Genomic DNA, 19872 nt, shown 5'->3' on the forward strand with positions numbered 1-19872 from the left:
GTATGCAGGGACGTACGCTGTTTGCGGATGCCTCCACATGCGCAGTTTGGACGCTGCGCCGAACGCAACATGTTGCGTTTTGTTGTGGTCGGCACAGTATCCAAACGGCGCATGCGGAGGCATCCGCAATCAGTGTACGTCCCTGCATACCCAATGATAACGATAGGTACGCAGGGCAACGCAGGAGGCAGGTGGCAGTAGACGGAGCCTGGGTGGAGCTTCACGGAGGAAGTATGCTGCCATCCGCAGCGCACAGCAACGCAAGTCTGAAACCAGCCTTATGCCGGGATCACACTTGCGAGAAACTTGCACGAGTCGCGCATCTCAATACCTGGCATTGCCGCCAGCACTCGGACCGGAGCGCTCAGCTGCATAGAAATACATGCAGCTGCACACTCCAGTCCCGAGTGCCAGCGGCTGTGCTGGGTATTGAGATGCGAGACTCATGTGAGTTTCTCGCAAGTGTGATCTTGGCCTTCAAGAGACAGTGTTCCATTCAGGGCTGTGGAGTCGGAGTCATGGAATCAGAGACCATTTTGGTGGAGTCAGAGTCATGGAAAGGTTTGGCTTACCGACTCCACAGCCCTGGTTCCATTGTCTATCTTCGTGTGCAGCCGAGTGAGCCAATCTACTATAGGGTGCATGGAATCTCACCTTTAGAAACCCCAGAACGCGTCTCTGCAGGCAGCACAGTGGCTCCACGGAAAACCCGCTCCAGGTGGTTGTGCTGCTTTGCTAACTGTTCCAATGTCTCTTCCAAGCGTAACCTCTGATCTCGTTCGTATTGCAAAGCTCTCTGCCAGCGCTTACTATGACTCTCTGCGAGAGACATGAAGTCTCGACATGCCTGAATGGAAAAAAGAATGGGAGATAATTCAGGATTCTCAAATCAGTTTATTGTTCCTGCATAGAAAAAGGGTTCAACGAAACGGCACTGTTTACATTGCTGGTTTTGCAATGTATCTGCCTTAGGAAATAGAGTTCGGAGCAGAAGATGGCCATCTGACATCGAAATCCACAACAGTAAGGACAACCTCATTAAACTGGGATGAAGGTGGTGGTAAAGAGGGGGTTGTAAACACTTTTACGTTCAGGTTTCCCACTTAACATGCTTACACTCACCAATGAGATGATATTGAAACAAATAATTTTAGGTATTATTTATACTTCACTCAAACACTTTACAATGTTGTATATAGATTGTATTTTGCATTCCTTTACATTTAAGTCTAAGTATATAGAAAAAAATAGACTGGAAGCAGCATTACAGTGGATATCGGTGAAAAACACCAAGGTTACTTACTGGTAGCCGGTTTTTCCGGAGCCCATGACAGCACACCTGAGAGAGGGATCCGCCCAGTCGGGACAGGAAACCTACTGAAAAAAAAGGGCGGTACCTCTCCCTCGCTTCAGTTGGTTTTCAGAGCATGAGAGGCCCCCTTGGTTAGTACACATGGCAATCTACCACCACATCATAATAAATAACACCCAGCTAAAAAAGTGCTCACCAAAAGGGTGAAAAAAGAAGGGAGGGAATATACAGGTGCTGTCATGGGCTCCAGAAAAACCGGCTACCAGTAAGTAACCTTGGTGTATTCCCGTCTCCCATGACAGCACACCTGAGAGATTTTTGGAGAAAGAAACACCTTAGGGAGGGACCACCGCTTGTAGCACCCTTCTACCAAAGGTAAGGTTAGTTGAGGAGGATAGATCTAGCTGGTAGTGTCTAAAGAAGGTAGACGGTGAGGACCAGGTAGCGGCCTTACAAATTTGATCAATCGATACCTCTGCTTTTTCTGCCCAGGAAGTAGCCACAGCTCTGGTGGAGTGAGCCTTGATGCCTTCAAGGATCGGGGCACCACGAGAAGCATAGGATAAGGAAATGGCCTCCCTAATCCACCTAGAAATAGTACCCTTGGTTACCCCATATCCTTTTCTGCTACCCTGGAAAGCTACAAATAAGGACTGATCTTTCCTCCACTGACTAGTCAAAGATATGTACTGCAAAATAGCTCTTCTTACATCCAGTGTATGAAATTTATCTTCCCCTGGGTTCTTGGGATTATCACAAAAAGAGGGTAACACAATCTCTTGGCTTCTATGGAATTTAAGTACTACTTTTGGCAGTCTGAGTACTACTCTGTCATCAAATATCTGTGTATAAGGAGGGGAGATAGACAGGGCTTGCAAGTCACTCACCCTACGGGCTGATGTCAACGCAACCAGAAGTACTGTTTTAAGAGTGAGTATTTTTATTGATGATTCCTGCAAAGGTTCAAATGGATCACTAGTCAGAGCCTCTAACACCAGATTTAAATCCCATGGAGGAACCCTCTGAATTATTACTGGTCTAGACCTACTACAGGATTCTATAAAGCGGGACACCCATCTATTGGAGGCCAGATTACAATTATACAAGGCTCCTAATGCCGACACTTGTACTTTCAGCGTATTAGTTGCCAACCCTAGTTGTAAACCCGCCTGTAAAAACTGTAGAATAGTACCTACAGGAGCCTTCCCCCAAAGGTGCCCTGAAAAAATCTAGAAACTTTTTCCATGTTCTACCATAAATCCTCGATGTTACTGGCTTTCTACTTTTCAACAAGGTGGAGACTAACCCTGGTGAAAACCCCTGCCTACTCAATAATGCCCTCTCAAATTCCAGGCTGCAAGATGGAAGCCCTTCACTTGAGAGTGGCATATTGGACCCTGAGTAAGCAGGTCCGGAATTTCTGGCAGGATCCATGGATCGGTTAATGACATTTGTCTCAGGAGGGAGAACCAAGGTCTTTTTGGACAGAATGGAGCAATCAAAATTACTCTGCCCTGCTCCATTCTGATCTTCCTTACCACTGTCGGAATCATCGCTATCGGTGGAAACACATAAGCGAGACTGAATTTCCATTGTATTTGAAGAGCATCCACTGCGAAGGGTTTCTCTCTCGGGTCTAAAGAACAGAAACTCTCTACTTTCCTGTTTAGGGTGGCAAATAAATCTATTACAGGTAACCCCAAGCCTGCACTATCTGATGAAACACTTGGGGATTCAAAGACCACTCTCCTTGTCTCAGTGTCTTGCGACTTAGGTAATCTGCTTTCGTATTCTCGACTCCCTTTATGTGGAGAGCCGAGAGGGATAGTAGGTGGCGCTCCGCTAATTGTAGGAGGACAGACGCTGAATTCATCAGAGAACGGGATCTCGTCCCCCCTTGGTGGTTGATATATGCAACCACTGCGTGATTGTCTGACATGACCCTGGTATGGTGACCCTGAAGGATGCGAAGGAAATGTTTTACAGCTCTCTCTACAGCCCACAACTCTCTTAAATTTGACGCCTGTTGTGATTCTAGATGGGACCAGGATCCCTGAACTGAGAGAGTCCCTAAATGAGCCCCCCATCCTGTACCGCTGGGGACTAGCATCAGTGGTTACCGTGTGGGATGGTGTTATCACCCAAGGGACACCGCCCGTTAAGTTTTTGCTATCTAACCACCACAACAAGGAAGATAATACTTTTTCTGATGTTATTTTTGATTCGAGGTGCCCTAAAAATTTCCTCTGTTCCCGAAGTATCTGATGTTGCAATGTTCGGGTATGAAGTTGTGCCCACTGAACGGCTGGAGTACAGGAGGAAAGGGATCCTAGTAAGGACATTCCTGCCCTCAAGGACATTTGGAGTTTGTGAATGGCCGCCGCTACCTTCTCCTCTATTAGAGATATTTTTACTTGCGGGAGTAGACATTTTTGTTTTGTGGAGTCTAAATTGAACCCTAAGAATGTCTGGAGAGAAAGTGGGATGAGTCTGGATTTTTCGGAGTTGATGATCCAGCCTAGGTCTTTTAAGGATGAGACAGTGTCAGCTAACCGCTCAGCACACTGAAGGGACGAATTTCCTACAACTAAAAAATCATCTAAAATAGGGGATGATTAAGGTGTCCTTTTGGCGAAGGTAGGCCATTACCTCTAACATTACTTTGGTGAAGATCCTTGGTGCTGTGGAGAGACCAAAGGGCATGGCCGTGTACTGGAAATGATGAATCTACCCCTCAAGAGTTACTGCCACTCTTAAGTATTTTTGATATCTGCTATCAATAGGGAGATGGTAGTAGGCATCTTTTAAATCAATGCCGCCCATTTTACAATTTGGATAAAGGAGCTTAATGGCAGATCTAATAGATTCCATTTTAAACGTATAATTTTTAATAAACGTATTGAGTTTCTTAAGATTTATAATTGTTCTTTTAAAGAACCATTGGGTTTAGGGATTAAAAATAACGGAGAGTAGAACCCTCTACCCTCTTGTCCCTTCGGCACCCTAACTAAGACATTTTTAATTATGAGACTTTGGATTTCCAGTTCAAGGGCCCTTTGTTGAATTGGTGAGGAAAGGGCTGTTAAAACAAAAGAATCATGGGGAATTTGGAGGAATTCTATTTTCATTCCTTCTTTAATAATATTCAGAACCCAGGAATTTGCCGTAATCTTTTGCCATTGGGGAAAGAAAAATTTGAACCTGCCCCCTACTGGGGTAACTGGTGCTTTAATATTTGTTGTCTCTACGAAAGGGGGGGGCCTTTAAACATAGTGCCGCTTTGTTTTCCCTCTCTTGTGGCCCACCGCGACGGTCTTTCATTCTGTGTTCTTTTCCCGAATAGTCTAATCCTAAAGGTCTTCCTATAGAAAGGAATTGAGGGGTCAGGGAAGGCTTTTTTCCTCTCTTGCTTTACTGAGGATGTCATCTAATGCTTTCCCAAATAGAAACTCACCCTCGCATGGGATAGCACAGATCTTAGCTTTCGAATGTGTATCCCCCTTCCAGCTCTTCATCCACAACGCACTCTGGCATTATTTACTAGGCCTGCTGACCTTGCTGCGAGGCGTAGAGAGTCAGCTGACGCATCGGCCATGAACGCTGCTGCACCTCTAATTAGTGGTATCGCATCCCGCAATTTTTGTCTGGAGACCCCCTGTTCGATCTGTTGATCTAACTGATCAATCCAAAGCAGCATGGATCTAGCTGTGCACGTGCTGGCAATTGTTGGTTTAAATATGCCCGTGGAAGCTTCCCATGATCTTTTCAGTGACGACTCCGCTTTCCGATCTAGAGGATCAGAAAGTAGGCCTGCATCCTCGACTGTTAAGGCTGACTGTTTTGAAGTGGAGGCCACGGCTGCGTCCACTTTAGGAATTTTGGTCCATGAATTTAATTCATCACTAAAGGGGTACTTCCTTTTGGAGGCTGATGGGAGAAAACCCCTCTGGTCCTGCTTTTCCCACTCCCTCCTTATTAGTGCCTTGACAGCCGGAATTACTGGAAAGGCTCTTCTTTTCCTCTCTGCCAACCCTGCAAACATGATGTCTTGTGCAGTTTGGTCGTCTTTTGTATCCTCACAACCTATTGTATTCCTGATGGACTTTACTAGGTTGTCAACCCCATCAAGGGGGAAACAAGCCCAACCTTCAATGTCAGATTGTGCTGAGGAAGAGGATGATGTATGTGAGGAGTCTGAGTGGATGACGCCTTCCTCCTCGGACCCAGAGCTGGATATAGCCTTCTCTTTACTGGACTTTTTAGGGGGTGCACTGGCTTGTGTAATGGCCTGTAACTCTTCCCTAATTATGGCCCGTATATTTGTAACCGACATAGATGGACTCTGCATTGTTTCGGTGATACACTGGTTGCAGAGCTTTTTGGGGTGGGCATCTGGGAGAGGCTTGTCACATAATGCACACTGTTTGAGCTTAGACTTTTGTCTCCTTTTGGCCTGGGTGAGGAAGATATTGTGGAAAAGAGTGTCAGCTTTATACGCAGAGGGGTTTAACACTCACCCAGTTTAGCTGTACGGTACCGAATCAGGCGGTTGAAGAATCTTCCTGGATCTTGAATCCGTGGTCTCGCTTCTGCGGCTGGCATCTGAGGACCTCCTGCTGGATGGCTCACCTGCAGGGTCCACCGACTTGCTTGGGGACGACATGTTGCATCGCCTGTGCGTTTGCAACCATCCCCCTTTTATATGCCAAGATCCGGTTCCCCCTTTTTTTTCTTTTTTCCCCCCCTTTCTCTCACACAGCGGTGTACTGCGCATGCGCGAAACCGCGCTTTCCCTCACCGCTGTGTGAGTGACCCGGAAGTGCTCCATCACCTCCGGGTCAGTAAGGGAATCTTCCACCGCTCCCCGCATGCGCGGCCGCCATTATTCCGGCCTGCGTCTGAGAGCGGCGTGCCAGCTGCCGCAGTGCCACGAATCGCGGACCCCTTGCTTGCTGGTCCGCGTCCGGCGCCTCCCTCGGCCGCACCTCCGCAGCGTTGCACTAAGGATTCGGGCGGCCCCCTATGGACCCAGCCATCCCACATGCAGGACAGACGAAGGGGGAGCCGTCTAACGGAGTCTCCCCCGACGCTGCTTCTGGACCGCATCCCCTGCCGTTCCCGCAGAGACCGCACAGGCGGATGCTTGTGGCCAAGGTATGATCCTGTAGTTATTCCTGGAGAATCCAGAGATCCTGTCCCCTGGGAACAGGAAACCTAAACTGAGGAGGAGAGGCGGACCGCCCCCTTTTATCTCTCTGTAGGTTTCCTGTTCCTTGGGGCGGATCCCTCTCTCTCCAGTGGGTGCTGTCATGGCGAAGGGTAAAACAGAAAATGTAGCCCATTACCACCAGGGTGACATTCACGTAGATCACTCACCACCCGCTGACCATAAAGGGTACCGGATTCCGAGGCGGGCTAGGAGCACGGGGAACGTTCCTCCTGGAAGTCCTGAGACGTCCGACTAGGACGATTGCCGCTCCATCCACTTGAGCGGCTATTCTTCTTAGCACGTTGGTGAGCCGGTGCATCACCTGATAAGGGCTCTTGCTGCTGCTGCTGTAATAGCTGCTGCTGCTCCATCTCTGGAATCTGTATGAAGATGAGCAGCGATCCGTGCAGCCACCCCCTTAATGAGGGGTCTTCCACAGCGCTCCCCGCCTCTTCCGGTAACCATTTCGCTCCTCTCCCCCTCCAGTACACCGCCGGGAAGCGTATACTATTACCGGCGTTTCATCCCATGGGCGCCACCATCTTGGATCCGGCGCGCCTCTCTGATGTCACGCAGGCACACCCATTCCCAGCGTGCCTTGCACTGAACGCCAGCCGCGCGCCCGGAAGTCGCCCAGCAAAGGGGGAGAGAGCGGCGTGGCAGACGCAGAATGGCCCCCAGAGTTCCGGACTGCGCTGGACCGACGCCCGCAAGAGCCCGAAGGATCTGTGGACGGCGCTACCAGCATCCCAAAGGCCGACATACAGGCGCCCTGCCTGCGCTTCCAGTGCCGGGACGGGAGTGGGTAAGTGGATCTTCAATCAACAGTCAAAAACAAAAAAAAAACAAAAAAAAAATACCGCCGTGATTCCAGCACAAGGGTTCCCATCAGGACAGGAAACCCAACTGAAGCGAGGGAGAGGTACCGCCCTTTTATTTCAGTAGGTTTCCTGTCCCGACTGGGCGGATCCCTCTCTCAGGTGTGCTGTCATGGGAGACGGGAAAAAGTGGACTTCACTCACACAGATACAAGCCGTTGGAGTCCTTCTCAAGCATCGCATATATCTGTGTGAATGAAGTCCACTTTTTTCGCCTGTGCCTACAGCAACGACTGCCCCTGGCATTTTCTATCCCATCATAAACAGCCAAGCTGTTAAAAAAGCTGCTGTCCAACTGCTTTAACAGATTCATATGCTGCTAAATTAAAATGTGCGTTTTTTTTTTTTTTACCACCGAGAATTGTATAATCCCGCTCACTCACATTTATCATAGCATTAGAGGTGATCCTGAAAAGTGTTGCTCTCTCGTTGACCTGCTTGATCTTTTCGGAGCTGTCTTGAGGGAGGCGCAGACTCTCTAATTCACTCAGAGATCGTTGCAGTGCGGTGCCATGTTTCGCAATAAGGTCATTGCATGTACCCAGATCTTCAACCTTTCCTGAGAGTGCACGCAGTGTGTTGTGAACTTCTGCTTTATCTGTCTGAGAAGTGGGATCATCATCTCCAGAATCATCTGCGAGAGACAACCAGTATATTTATCATATGCGATAGCAATAAGTCAGCATGGAGTATGAATGCCAACAGCTTCTGGCTTACCCGATTCTGCCTGCATCTTGACAGCCCGCGCCTTGGCAAGCTCTAAGGCTGTAATCCATCTTTGGCGCTCCACTTCGGAGCTTGCCTTCAGGTGATATGTCTGAGCTCCCCCATTAGAAATCACAAAGTTACAGGAATCCTCTACAGAAATATTGGCAGTGGCCAGATTGATTGTGCCCCGACAGGTATGCCGCATCTCTGCTTTCGATCTGCGGAAAAACAAAGTAGACTGCAACTTTAGAAGAACTTTACATGAACAACAACAGTTTCCAGGTACTCTTAAGCTGTGTGCACACGTTGCAGTTTTTTTTTGCATTTTTTCGCTATAAAAACGCATAAAAAAAGCATACATTATGCATCCCATCATTTTGAATGCATTCCGCAATTTGTGCGAAAAAAAACGCATCGAGTTCATTAATTTTGTGGATTTTTTGCGTTTTTCACGCAATTTAATGAATTGGGAAGCTCCGGAAAAAAACGTGTCAAAAACGCACAAAAAAATGCATGCGGATTTCTTGCAGAAAATGTCCGGTTTTGCTCAGGAAATTTCTGCAAGAAATCCTGAACGTGTGCACATAGCCTTACTGTAGGCAATAGCAACGTTAAAGGGAACCTGTCAGCAGGATAGTGCACAGTAACGTACAGACAGTGTCAGGTCGGTGCAGTTATACTGATTACAATGATACCTGGTTAATTAAATCTGTCTGTACAACCTTATTGATGGGGTAGTAATCACAAGAATTCATCAACACACAGTTCTCATGTGTCAGCAGATCACGATTTCATCCTGATCTTTCTGCTTCCCCATTAATAAGAGCACATAGCATTCATTTCATGGAACACTACATCACTGGCAGGAAAAGTGTTAAATACGATAAAATTTACTATTCAGCTTAGAGATATCAAAGACTAAGAGGAAAAAAAAAGTGAATGAAAAGGTTAATAAAGAAGGCGTTTCCAGGGAATCCAGTCAATTCTCAGTGACATGCAGTGATGTCTCCAATGAGATAAACCTGGGTCAGCCTGTGGTGTTATAGAAAACGAAATCGGTGACTCACTTCAAGTATATGTAAACTTTTGCAACCATTTTTTATTGCACAGAGTTGCAGAAAAGTGGGCCCCAAACTGTAAAATAACTGACCAGCCCATCCGGGTCCAGCATCGGCTCCCCGACACAGCTCCAGGCTTAATATTTTGGCTACTGCAGTTACATTATGCGTCATCATTAGCTAGTCACTGAATTCCAGATCTCAGCGAAAGAGGGCGAGCCACAGAGGGAGGGCGAGCCACGGAGGGAGGGCGAGCCATGGAGAGCATGGAGCTGACCGCCTAGAGTGGCAACGTGTACTGTTGATGCAGCATCCCCACAGGAGTGGCAAAAATCTAGGGCTGGACCCAAAGAGGGAGAATACCTGTTGAATGATGTTCATGAATGTGGACAACCCCTTTAAAGAAACTTCATAAATCTCCTTTTACAGTTGCTATGCAGACCATAGTGTCTCCAGGATTACAGTTTGCAAGTTTTCCCCTGCGCTCATAAAAGGGCCCACACACAGACTAAAGTTGATGAATATGGACAACGTCAACCAGTATGAACCATCGTTTCAGCTGACTGGTCACTGTCACAGTTTGGGGGAAGGAGGGAAAAAAAGTTGGTCAAGTTTGAATTTTTAAGATCTTTCATTGCCAGACAATGTTCCTAGAAATATATTTAACTATTTCACTCTTCGGTCGTTGTCACTGAAAACAGTAGGACATTTAGCAAATCAGCACAACCACCGTTTCACTCTTCCCTTCATGCTCTCCTATCCCTTGGTTCAACTTTAACTTATTTACCTTAACTATGAAATTGCGATAAAGCCAAGTTTGTATTTTTTTTTCTTTATTTTACAAATAATGCCACAATCATAATGACCTAGAAAATCAAATCACACTGTCAAGTCAGAGTTAGAAATCCTGGGGGGGAAAAAAAAGGGGGGGGGGGGAGAAATAATAATAAAAAAAAAAAAATTGAAAAATTGGCTGTGGCAGGAAGGGGCTGAATGGTGTTTCCTTTAAAGGGACCCTGTCACCAGTTTTGTCATATATCAACTGAAACTATCACCTTAATCAATGCCTGTGCTGCATTACACAAGTGCTTATGTAAGCCCCTGACTCCCCCTGTATAACACCCATAAACCATTATAAGTTCTCCTGCGCTGTATGGCAATCCGGTCGGTTACATTGCGTTAGCGCAACCCGCTAGCGCTAAAAGGGTTGCACTAACGCAATGTTTTTAATGGGGCCGCGTCCTGGGGTCGCGGTAACGTCCCCGCTCTCGCAGATCCCCGATCCCCGAGACCGCGGGCGCGCCTCGGACGCTGCAAGCAGCGTCCGCGGCGCGCCAGGAAACACCGGCGCATCGCTAGCGCGTGCTGAACATGGCACGCGTTAGTGCTGCGCGTTCCCATTGCCGTGAATGGGCGCGCTAACGGACGCGTTGCACGGCGTTAATTTCGCCGTGCAACGCTGTCCGTTAAGCGCGTTCCCATAACGCAATGGGAACCCAGTCCAATGGGTGTGGTTTTGGGCCTCTCCATCACTCCCTCCCGGCTGCTGCTCACCGTCCTCCTTTTTTAATTAACGTGGATGATGCCTTGTGTCATCCACATAGCCGGATGAGAACTTGTGCCTGCGCACTATACTGTGCTCTACTGCGGGCGCATGGTAACTTATGTTTTTGGCTCTGCCTGCAGTAGGGCAAAGCAAAGTAGAGCCGCGATTTATGTGCACAGGAGCAATATTTCGCCAGGCAATGTGGATGGCGCAAGGCATATTCCACATCAACTAAATGAGGAAGGTGGGCAGCAAATGCCAGCAAAGTTTTGTAGTGTGGCTCCAAAACTAAGGGTACGATTACAAGAGAAGATAGCAGTCATTCAACAACCATCAATTGGCTATAGAAACCTACTGGCGGTCGTTTTATCGGCTGTTTAGACTGAACGTGCATGCACACAAAGATTGTTAACACAATCGTTCTGTACATATAGAATAATCATTAACACAATTGATTTGTAATGGGACATGCTGCCACAAGAACAAAGATTTTTATGTAAGCTTAAAAATCATTTCACTTGACTATCGAGCGGTTATAGGGAATGAGCATTCCTCCATAATCGGCCAATATAAATACAGCATCGGAAAAAAATTGTAAGCACTTCAACAGAAGCCATTAGAGCATCTTACCAGCTGTAGGTAATTCACATAAAAGACTGGATATGGGAAAATAGTAACAAATCAGAGGTAACATCTACACTGTATACAGGAAAGTTCAGAAGTAAGAAATACATCATTAGCTGGGTAAGGGTGATCAGTGAGAACAATGTATATACAGAATTGTAGTGGAGGCACGTAACAAGGGGAAAGCTGTAGATAACACACGACAAGATGGTAATGGCAAGAAATGATTAAGGAGAACAGTGTACACATACCTAACAGGACGGTGGCGTCAAGAAACGAACAGTGTACGCACACACACATAGGACAGTGGCATCAGGTTACAAGAAGAACAGCATACACACAGGACAGGACGGTGGTGTCCAGACATGAGAAAGGAGTACCGTGTACACACAGAACAGTGGTGTCCGGTAACGAGTAAGGAGAACACGACCATACAAAAGGACAGTACAGTGGTGTCAGGTGACAAGGAGAAGAGCATACACAAAGAAAAGTGGCGTCAAGTAACGAGTAAGAAGAAGATGACCATACACCGAACAGGACGGTGGTGTCAGGTGAGAACAGAATAGACAGGACAGTGATGTCAAGTATCAAGAAAAACAGCGTACACACAGAAAAGAACGATAGTGTCAGGTAACGAGCAAAAAGAACATACACACACACAGGACAGTGGTGTAAGATAATGAGAAAGGAGAACAGTGTACACACGACAGTGGTGTCAGTTAACAAGTAAGCAGAAGAGCATACACCCAGGACAGTGGTGTAAGGTAGCTAGCAAGTGCATATACACGGACAGGACAGTGATGTCAGGTAATGAGTAAGAAGAACACCGCATTCACTGGACAGGATGGTTGTGTTAGGTCACAAGAAAGGAGAACAGCATACACACAAAAGGACAGAACGGTAGAGTCCAGACACAAGAACAGCATATAGAGGACAGTGGTGTCAGGTAACGAGTAAGGAGAACAGCATACACATGACAGTGGTGTCAAGTCACAAAGGAGAACAGTGTAGGCAGGAAACAATGGTGTCAGGTAAGGCTTCTTTCACACTTCCGTTTTTACAATCTGCACAGGATCCGTCAAAATGTTGAAATGACGGATCCTGTGCAGATTGTAAAAAACAGGTGCACTGGGCCCGTTTTTCTGACGGACCCGTCGAGACTATGTACACCTGATGTGTATGCTTCTTTGCAGAGGTTTTCCGCTGTGAAAACGCATACAGAACACAGCCCAGGTTTAAAAAAAAAAAAAAAAAAAAAAAAAAAAAAAAAAAAAAAAATCGCAATATTCCTACCTTCCAGCGTCCTGCACAGCGTTACCGATGCTCGCGATGCTGCCGGCATTCCCTGTAATGCCTTGCGTGCAATGACCTCTGATGACGTGCAGTCTCACAAGACCACAACGTCATCGGGTCATTTTGCAATGCAGTACTGGGAACGCTAGCTGCCGGGAGCATCGGTAACGCTGCGCGGGACACCGGAAGGCAAGAATATTGCGATATATATATATATTTATTTTTTAACATTATATCTTGTTACTATTGATGCTGCATAGGCAGCTGACTGGAAATTCTTCCACGCATGCTCAGTTTGAAATGGCGGGACCCGTCGCTGGATTCCTGCTTTTCACAGTCAGCGACGGATCCTGCAACCATAGGCTTACATTATAGCCAACGACGGGCAGCGCAGAATCCGCCGCTGAGTGATTTTCCAACGTGCAGAAATAAGGCTACTTTCACACTTGCGGTTTTCAGCTTCCGTCACAATCCGTCGTTTTTTGAGAATGCAGGATCCTGCATTTTCCCAAAGACTTGTATTAGCGACGGATGGCCATCCGTTTCATCCGCTGTGCACTGGATCCGTCGGAAAATAGCAGTCCATCGTGCGGAGAAAACGTCGGAAAATCGGCATCCTGCGCTGGCCGTTGTTGGCTATAATGGAAGCCTATGGACGCAGGATCTGTCGCTGTCCGTCACACACAGGAATCCAGCGACGTATCACGTTTTTCCCCTCTGAGCATGCCCAGAAGGATTTTCAAATCCGGGCAAAAGAGAGTCTCTCTCTCTCTCGTCCCCGGACATAGGATTCCCAGCAATTTCTCCATTGAAATTGTGCCAACAGCACAAACGACGCATCCGTCATTACACTGGATGCGTCACTCGCGATTTTCGTACTGTACGTCGACACAATTTTACTGCACAACGACGTACAGCAGACTACGCAAGTGTGAAAGAAGCTTACGTTCCTCTGAACGTTTTCTCCACCCGATGGCCATCCGTCACGATCCGTCGCTAATACAAGTCTATGGGGAAAAAACAAGATCCAGCAAAATTTGCAGGATCCTGTTTTTTCAAAACTCGACGGAAGGAAAAAGACGGAAGTGTGAAAGAGGCCTAACTAGTAAGGAGAAAAGTGTACACAGGATAGGAGCGTGGGTGTCAGGTAACAAGCAAGATCAGAATATAAACAGGACAGTGGTGTCAGGTCACAATAAAGGAAAACGGCGTACACATAGAACAGTGGTGTCAGGTAACAAGTAAGGCTGCGTGTCCACGTTCAGGATGGCCGGCGGTATCGTCGGAGCGGCAAACCCGCTCTGCGGTAAGCCCCACCCCCTTTCTGGGACGCGATGATGCCGGATGTGTTCACAGCACACATCCGGGATCATCGCACCCATCGCATAGGGTCCTGTGCTATATCTTGCGGCGCCGCAAGATATACGGACATGCTGCGATCTGAAAAGATGCACAGCATGTCCGGAGTCGCAGGGCCGCCGCGTGCGTGTTACCACGCATAGTGGAGACAGGTCAGGTCACAAGTAAGACCAGTGTACACACAGGACAGGACAGTGGCGTCAGGTCACAAGTAAGGAAAACAGCGTACACACAGGACAGTGGTGTCAGGTAACAAGTAAGGAAAACAGCGTACACACAGGTCAAGATGGTGGAAGACGGTAACAGGTGAGTAAAGTGTAGGTATAGGACAGGGCGGTGGCAACTAAAACGTAAGAAGAACAGTGTAGATTCACCATGCTGTAGATTACAAGTAATACACTGAAGAAATAGGACAGTGACATTTTGCGTGAACAGACTTGGCAGTTTAGGAGCGGGGTTAACAAATCACAAGCCAATATGCTGCATATACAGAAGAGAACAGAGTTGACAGGTCAGGACCACGCCAGCAGGTTACAAGCGCTAACATATGACAGCATGTTGGGTTAAGTACTCTGCAGATACAAGATGGTGGTGATAGGTCAAGGGTGAAATACAGTGAACATATACCACTGCAGCATGTATAAGGGATAAAATGACACAGTAATAGGTCTGTAGGTGAACAGTACACACTGACAGTAGAGAGCTGGGCATGGCAGATTATACAAAAGGACAATACACCAACAAGTACAGGATATGGGGTGACCAGTTAATGGTTTAGGCCAGGGGTGGGGAACCTCAGACCCCAGGGCCATTTACGGGAGGTGTATTTTGATTACAAGCAGCTCATTCATTTCTTCTTGCTCTGTTAGCACACACGTGCAGTGTTCACTACTGAACACTGAAGGGCATGCAATGAAAGATTACGTCCTGAAAGCAGTGCCACAGTCAGGATGTACTTTGTGGGTGGAGTTTGTAGGGACCCCGAAGGATGGTATAAATATCCAAATGGCCTTTAGTAGAAAAAAAAAAAAAAGATTCCCCATCCCTGGTTTAGGAGAAAGAACAACAGTCTAGCCATGATCACATGACTGTACTCCGTAGCCACCAGCTGGAGGTGACAGGCCAGGGGTACGCCGCAGCCACCGGCCGGAGGTGACAGGCCAGGGGCACGCCGCAGCCACCGGCCATGGGTGACAGGCCAGGGGTACGCCGCAGCCACCGGTTGGAGGTGACAGGCCAGGGGCACGCCGCAGCCACAGGCCAGGGGTGACAGGCCAGGGGTACGCCGTAGGCACAGGTCAGAGGTGACAGGTCAGGGGTACGCCGTAGGCACAGGTCAGAGGTGACAGGTCAGGGGCACGCCGTAGGCACAGGTCAGAGGTGACAGGGGTACGCCGCAGCCAAAGGCCAGGGGTACGCCGCAGCCACCGGTCGGAGGTGACAGGCCAGGGGTACGCCGCAGCCACAGGCCAGGGGTGACAGGCCAGGGGTACGCCGTAGGCACAGGTCAGAGGTGACAGGTCAGGGGTACGCCGTAGGCACAGGTCAGAGGTGAAAGGTCAGGGGCACGCCGTAGGCACAGGTCAGAGGTAACAGGTCAGGGGCACGCCGTAGGCACAGGTCAGAGGTACGCCGTAGGCACAGGTGACAGGTCAGGGGTACGCCGTAGGCACAGGTGACAGGTCAGGGGTACGCCGTAGGCACAGGTGACAGGTCAGGGGTACGCCGTAGGCACAGGTGACAGGTCAGGGGTACGCCGTAGGCACAGGTCAGAGGTGACAGGTCAGGGGTACGCCGCAGGCACAGGTCAGAGGTGACAGGTCAGGGGTACGCCGCAGGCACAGGTCAGAGGTGACAGGAAAGGGGTACGCCGCAGGCACAGGTCAGAGGTGACAGGTCAAGGGTACGCCGCAGGCACAGGTCAGAGGTGACAGGTCAGGGGTACGCCGTAGGCACAGGTCAGAGGTGACAGGTCAGGGGTACGCCGTAGGCACAGGTCAGAGGTGACAGGTCAGGGGTACGCCGTAGGCACAGGTCAGAGGTGACAGGTCAGGGGTACGCCGCAGGCACAGGTCAGAGGTGACAGGTCAAGGGTACACTGCAGGCACAGGTTAGAGGTGACAGGCCAGGGGTACGCCGCAGGCACAGGTCAGAGGTGACAGGTCAGGGGTACGCCGTAGGCACAGGTCAGAGGTGACAGGTCAGGGGTACGCCGTAGGCACAGGTTAGAGGTGACAGGCCAGGGGTACGCCGCAGGCACAGGTCAGAGGTGACAGGTCAGGGGTACGCCGTAGGCACAGGTCAGAGGTGACAGGTCAGGGGTACGCCGTAGGCACAGGTTAGAGGTGACAGGCCAGGGGTACGCTGTAGGCACAGGTCAGGGGTACGCCGCAGACACAGGCCGGAGCGGAGTACACTGTCACTGATGCACGTACAGAGCTGTAGACATAGTAATGACACGGAGCAATACATTACCGGTAATAGGACAGGAGGCCATTGCTGAGGACGAACCACCTCCGCTGGTAACCCTTGATATAGTTGGTCCACTTGAAGAGCCAACCTTCCCGAGCTGAGCCAGAAGCGGAGCCAGAGGAGCTGCTGGAGCTTTCCCGGGGCGGCGCCGGGCCGGAGCCTGGTGGTGGCGGGGCAGGCGGAAGCGGAGGTGCAGCTCCAGGGGCCGGTCCGGCAGGGGGCGGAGGAGGAGGGGGCAGAGACGGGGACACTGAACCGGAAGCGGCGGAACCCGCGCGCACCTCCGCCATCAGGAGACACCGAGGCGGACGAGCCGGAACCGGGCTGCCGGAACCAGAAGAAACGTCATGGACGGATGGGTGTGCATGATGGAGGCGGAGCCTCGGGAGGACGTCCGGTAGCGGAAGGTCTCTCTGCGGCGCCGCGGAACTCGCCTGTCCTCCCGGCAGCTCTTACACCAATGTCTGGCTTGTGTTTACCCCTAGGAAATAGCCCCCCCTGTAGGCAAATACTGGTCTGACGTTGGGACCCCCGGCTGACACTACGGGAGCGGTCTTGATCCTTGGAACGATCCAGCGCTCTCTTGTGCTTGTGGTTACTGCCTATGGGAGTGATGGCGAAGGCCGACTGCCGCGCTGCTTCCTCCCGGCGGGCCTGACCGACTGCCGCGCTGCTTCCTCCCGGCGGGCCTGACCAACTGCCGCTTCCTCCTCCTGGCCAAGTGCCGCTCTGCTTCCTCTTCCTCCTGGCTGAGTGCAGCGCTGCTTCCTCCTGGCCGAGTGTCACGCTGCTTCCTCCTCCTGGCCGAGTGCCACTCTGCTTCCTCTTCCTCCTCCTGGCCTAGTGCCGTGCTGCTTCCTCCTCCTCCTGGCCGAGTGTCGCGCTGCTTCCTCCTCCTGGCCGAGTGTCGTGCTGCTTCCTCCTCCTCCTTGCCGAGTGCCACTCTGCTTCCTCTTCCTCCTCCTGGCCTAGTGCCGTGCTGCTTCCTCCTCCTCCTTGCCGAGTGCCGCTCTGCTTCCTCCTCCTCCTTGCCGAGTGCCGCTCTGCTTCCTCCTCCTCCTTGCCGAGTGCCGCTCTGCTTCCTCCTCCTCCTTGCCGAGTGCCGCTCTGCTTCCTCCTCCTCCTTGCCGAGTGCCGCTCTGCTTCCTCCTCCTCCTTGCCGAGTGCCGCTCTGCTTCCTCCTCCTCCTTGCCGAGTGCCGCTCTGCTTCCTCCTCCTCCTTGCCGAGTGCCGCTCTGCTTCCTCCTCCTCCTTGCCGAGTGCCGCTCTGCTTCCTCCTCCTCCTTGCCGAGTGCCGCTCTGCTTCCTCCTCCTCCTTGCCGAGTGCCGCTCTGCTTCCTCCTCCTCCTTGCCGAGTGCCGCTCTGCTTCCTCCTCCTCCTTGCCGAGTGCCGCTCTGCTTCCTCCTCCTCCTTGCCGAGTGCCGCTCTGCTTCCTCCTCCTCCTTGCCGAGTGCCGCTCTGCTTCCTCCTCCTCCTTGCCGAGTGCCGCTCTGCTTCCTCCTCCTCCTTGCCGAGTGCCGCTCTGCTTCCTCCTCCTCCTTGCCGAGTGCCGCTCTGCTTCCTCCTCCTCCTTGCCGAGTGCCGCTCTGCTTCCTCCTCCTCCTTGCCGAGTGCCGCTCTGCTTCCTCCTCCTCCTTGCCGAGTGCCGCTCTGCCTCCTCCTTGCCGAGTGCCGCTCTGCTTCCTCCTCCTCCTTGCCGAGTGCCGCTCTGCTTCCTCCTCCTTGCCGAGTGCCGCTCTGCTTCCTCCTCCTCCTTGCCGAGTGCCGCTCTGCTTCCTCCTCCTCCTTGCCGAGTGCCGCTCTGCTTTCTCCTCCTCCTTGCCGAGTGCCGCTCTGCTTCCTCCTCCTCCTTGCCGAGTGCCGCTCTGCTTCCTCCTCCTCCTTGCCGAGTGCCGCTCTGCTTCCTCCTCCTCCTTGCCGAGTGCCGCTCTGCTTCCTCCTCCTCCTTGCCGAGTGCCGCTCTGCTTCCTCCTCCTCCTTGCCGAGTGCCGCTCTGCTTCCTCCTCCTCCTTGCCGAGTGCCGCTCTGCTTCCTCCTCCTCCTTGCCGAGTGCCGCTCTGCTTCCTCCTCCTCCTTGCCGAGTGCCGCTCTGCTTCCTCCTCCTCCTTGCCGAGTGCCGCTCTGCTTCCTCCTCCTCCTTGCCGAGTGCCGCTCTGCTTCCTCCTCCTCCTTGCCGAGTGCCGCTCTGCTTCCTCCTCCTCCTTGCCGAGTGCCGCTCTGCTTCCTCCTCCTCCTTGCCGAGTGCCGCTCTGCTTCCTCCTCCTCCTTGCCGAGTGCCGCTCTGCTTCCTCCTCCTCCTTGCCGAGTGCCGCTCTGCTTCCTCCTCCTCCTTGCCGAGTGCCGCTCTGCTTCCTCCTCCTCCTTGCCGAGTGCCGCTCTGCTTCCTCCTCCTCCTTGCCGAGTGCCGCTCTGCTTCCTCCTCCTCCTTGCCGAGTGCCGCTCTGCTTCCTCCTCCTCCTTGCCGAGTGCCGCTCTGCTTCCTCCTCCTCCTTGCCGAGTGCCGCTCTGCTTCCTCCTCCTCCTTGCCGAGTGCCGCTCTGCTTCCTCCTCCTCCTTGCCGAGTGCCGCTCTGCTTCCTCCTCCTCCTTGCCGAGTGCCGCTCTGCTTCCTCCTCCTCCTTGCCGAGTGCCGCTCTGCTTCCTCCTCCTCCTTGCCGAGTGCCGCTCTGCTTCCTCCTCCTCCTTGCCGAGTGCCGCTCTGCTTCCTCCTCCTCCTTGCCGAGTGCCGCTCTGCTTCCTCCTCCTTGCCGAGTGCCGCTCTGCTTTCTCCTCCTTGCCGAGTGCCGCTCTGCTTCCTCCTCCTCCTTGCCGAGTGCCGCTCTGCTTCCTCCTCCTCCTTGCCGAGTGCCGCTCCGCTTCCTCCTCCTCCTTGCCGAGTGCCGCTCCGCTTCCTCCTCCTCCTTGCCGAGTGCCGCTCCGCTTCCTCCTCCTCCTTGCCGAGTGCCGCTCCGCTTCCTCCTCCTCCTTGCCGAGTGCCGCTCCGCTTCCTCCTCCTCCTGGCCGAGTGCCGCTCCGCTTCCTCCTCCTCCTGGCCGAGTGCCGCGCCGCTTCCTCCTCCTCCTGGCCGAGTGCCGCGCCGCTTCCTCCTCCTCCTGGCCGAGTGCCGCGCCGCTTCCTCCTCCTCCTGGCCGAGTGCCGCGCCGCTTCCTCCTCCTCCTGGCCGAGTGCCGCGCCGCTTCCTCCTGGCCATGTGCCGCGCTGCTTGCACTCGGCTGAGGGCCGCACTGCTTCCTCCTGGCCGAGTGCCATGCTGCTTCCTCCTGGGGGGTCTGTCCTCTCCCGTTTTCATTCCATGTCCTGAATGGGGGCAGTAAAAAGTCAAATGGGTCGTAAATACTGAATACTGATGTAAAATACGGATGAGACCCGTAGTAGAGTCTGGGCAGCTTTGTGTATAGAGTCTCTGTGTGATA

General features: G+C 51.5%; 1 protein-coding gene across 1 annotated transcript in view; it reads right to left on the bottom strand.

The window, feature by feature from the left end:
• The window catches only part of OSBP (oxysterol binding protein), a 76584-nt gene extending 59205 nt beyond the window's left edge, over positions 1-17379 (bottom strand). The window contains exons 1-4 of the mRNA XM_069752977.1: positions 16463-17379; positions 8117-8325; positions 7783-8033; positions 655-847 (exon numbers count right to left, since the gene is read on the bottom strand). Of these exons, the coding sequence (XP_069609078.1) occupies positions 655-847; positions 7783-8033; positions 8117-8325; positions 16463-16749 (940 nt within the window). The 5' untranslated portion in view covers positions 16750-17379. The remainder of the gene's footprint in view (positions 1-654; positions 848-7782; positions 8034-8116; positions 8326-16462) is intronic.
• Positions 17380-19872: the final 2493 nt, after the last annotated feature.

The sequence above is a fragment of the Ranitomeya imitator genome, chromosome 2 (genome assembly GCF_032444005.1).
Source record: "Ranitomeya imitator isolate aRanImi1 chromosome 2, aRanImi1.pri, whole genome shotgun sequence".
In the NCBI taxonomy this organism is placed as follows: domain Eukaryota; kingdom Metazoa; phylum Chordata; class Amphibia; order Anura; family Dendrobatidae; genus Ranitomeya; species Ranitomeya imitator.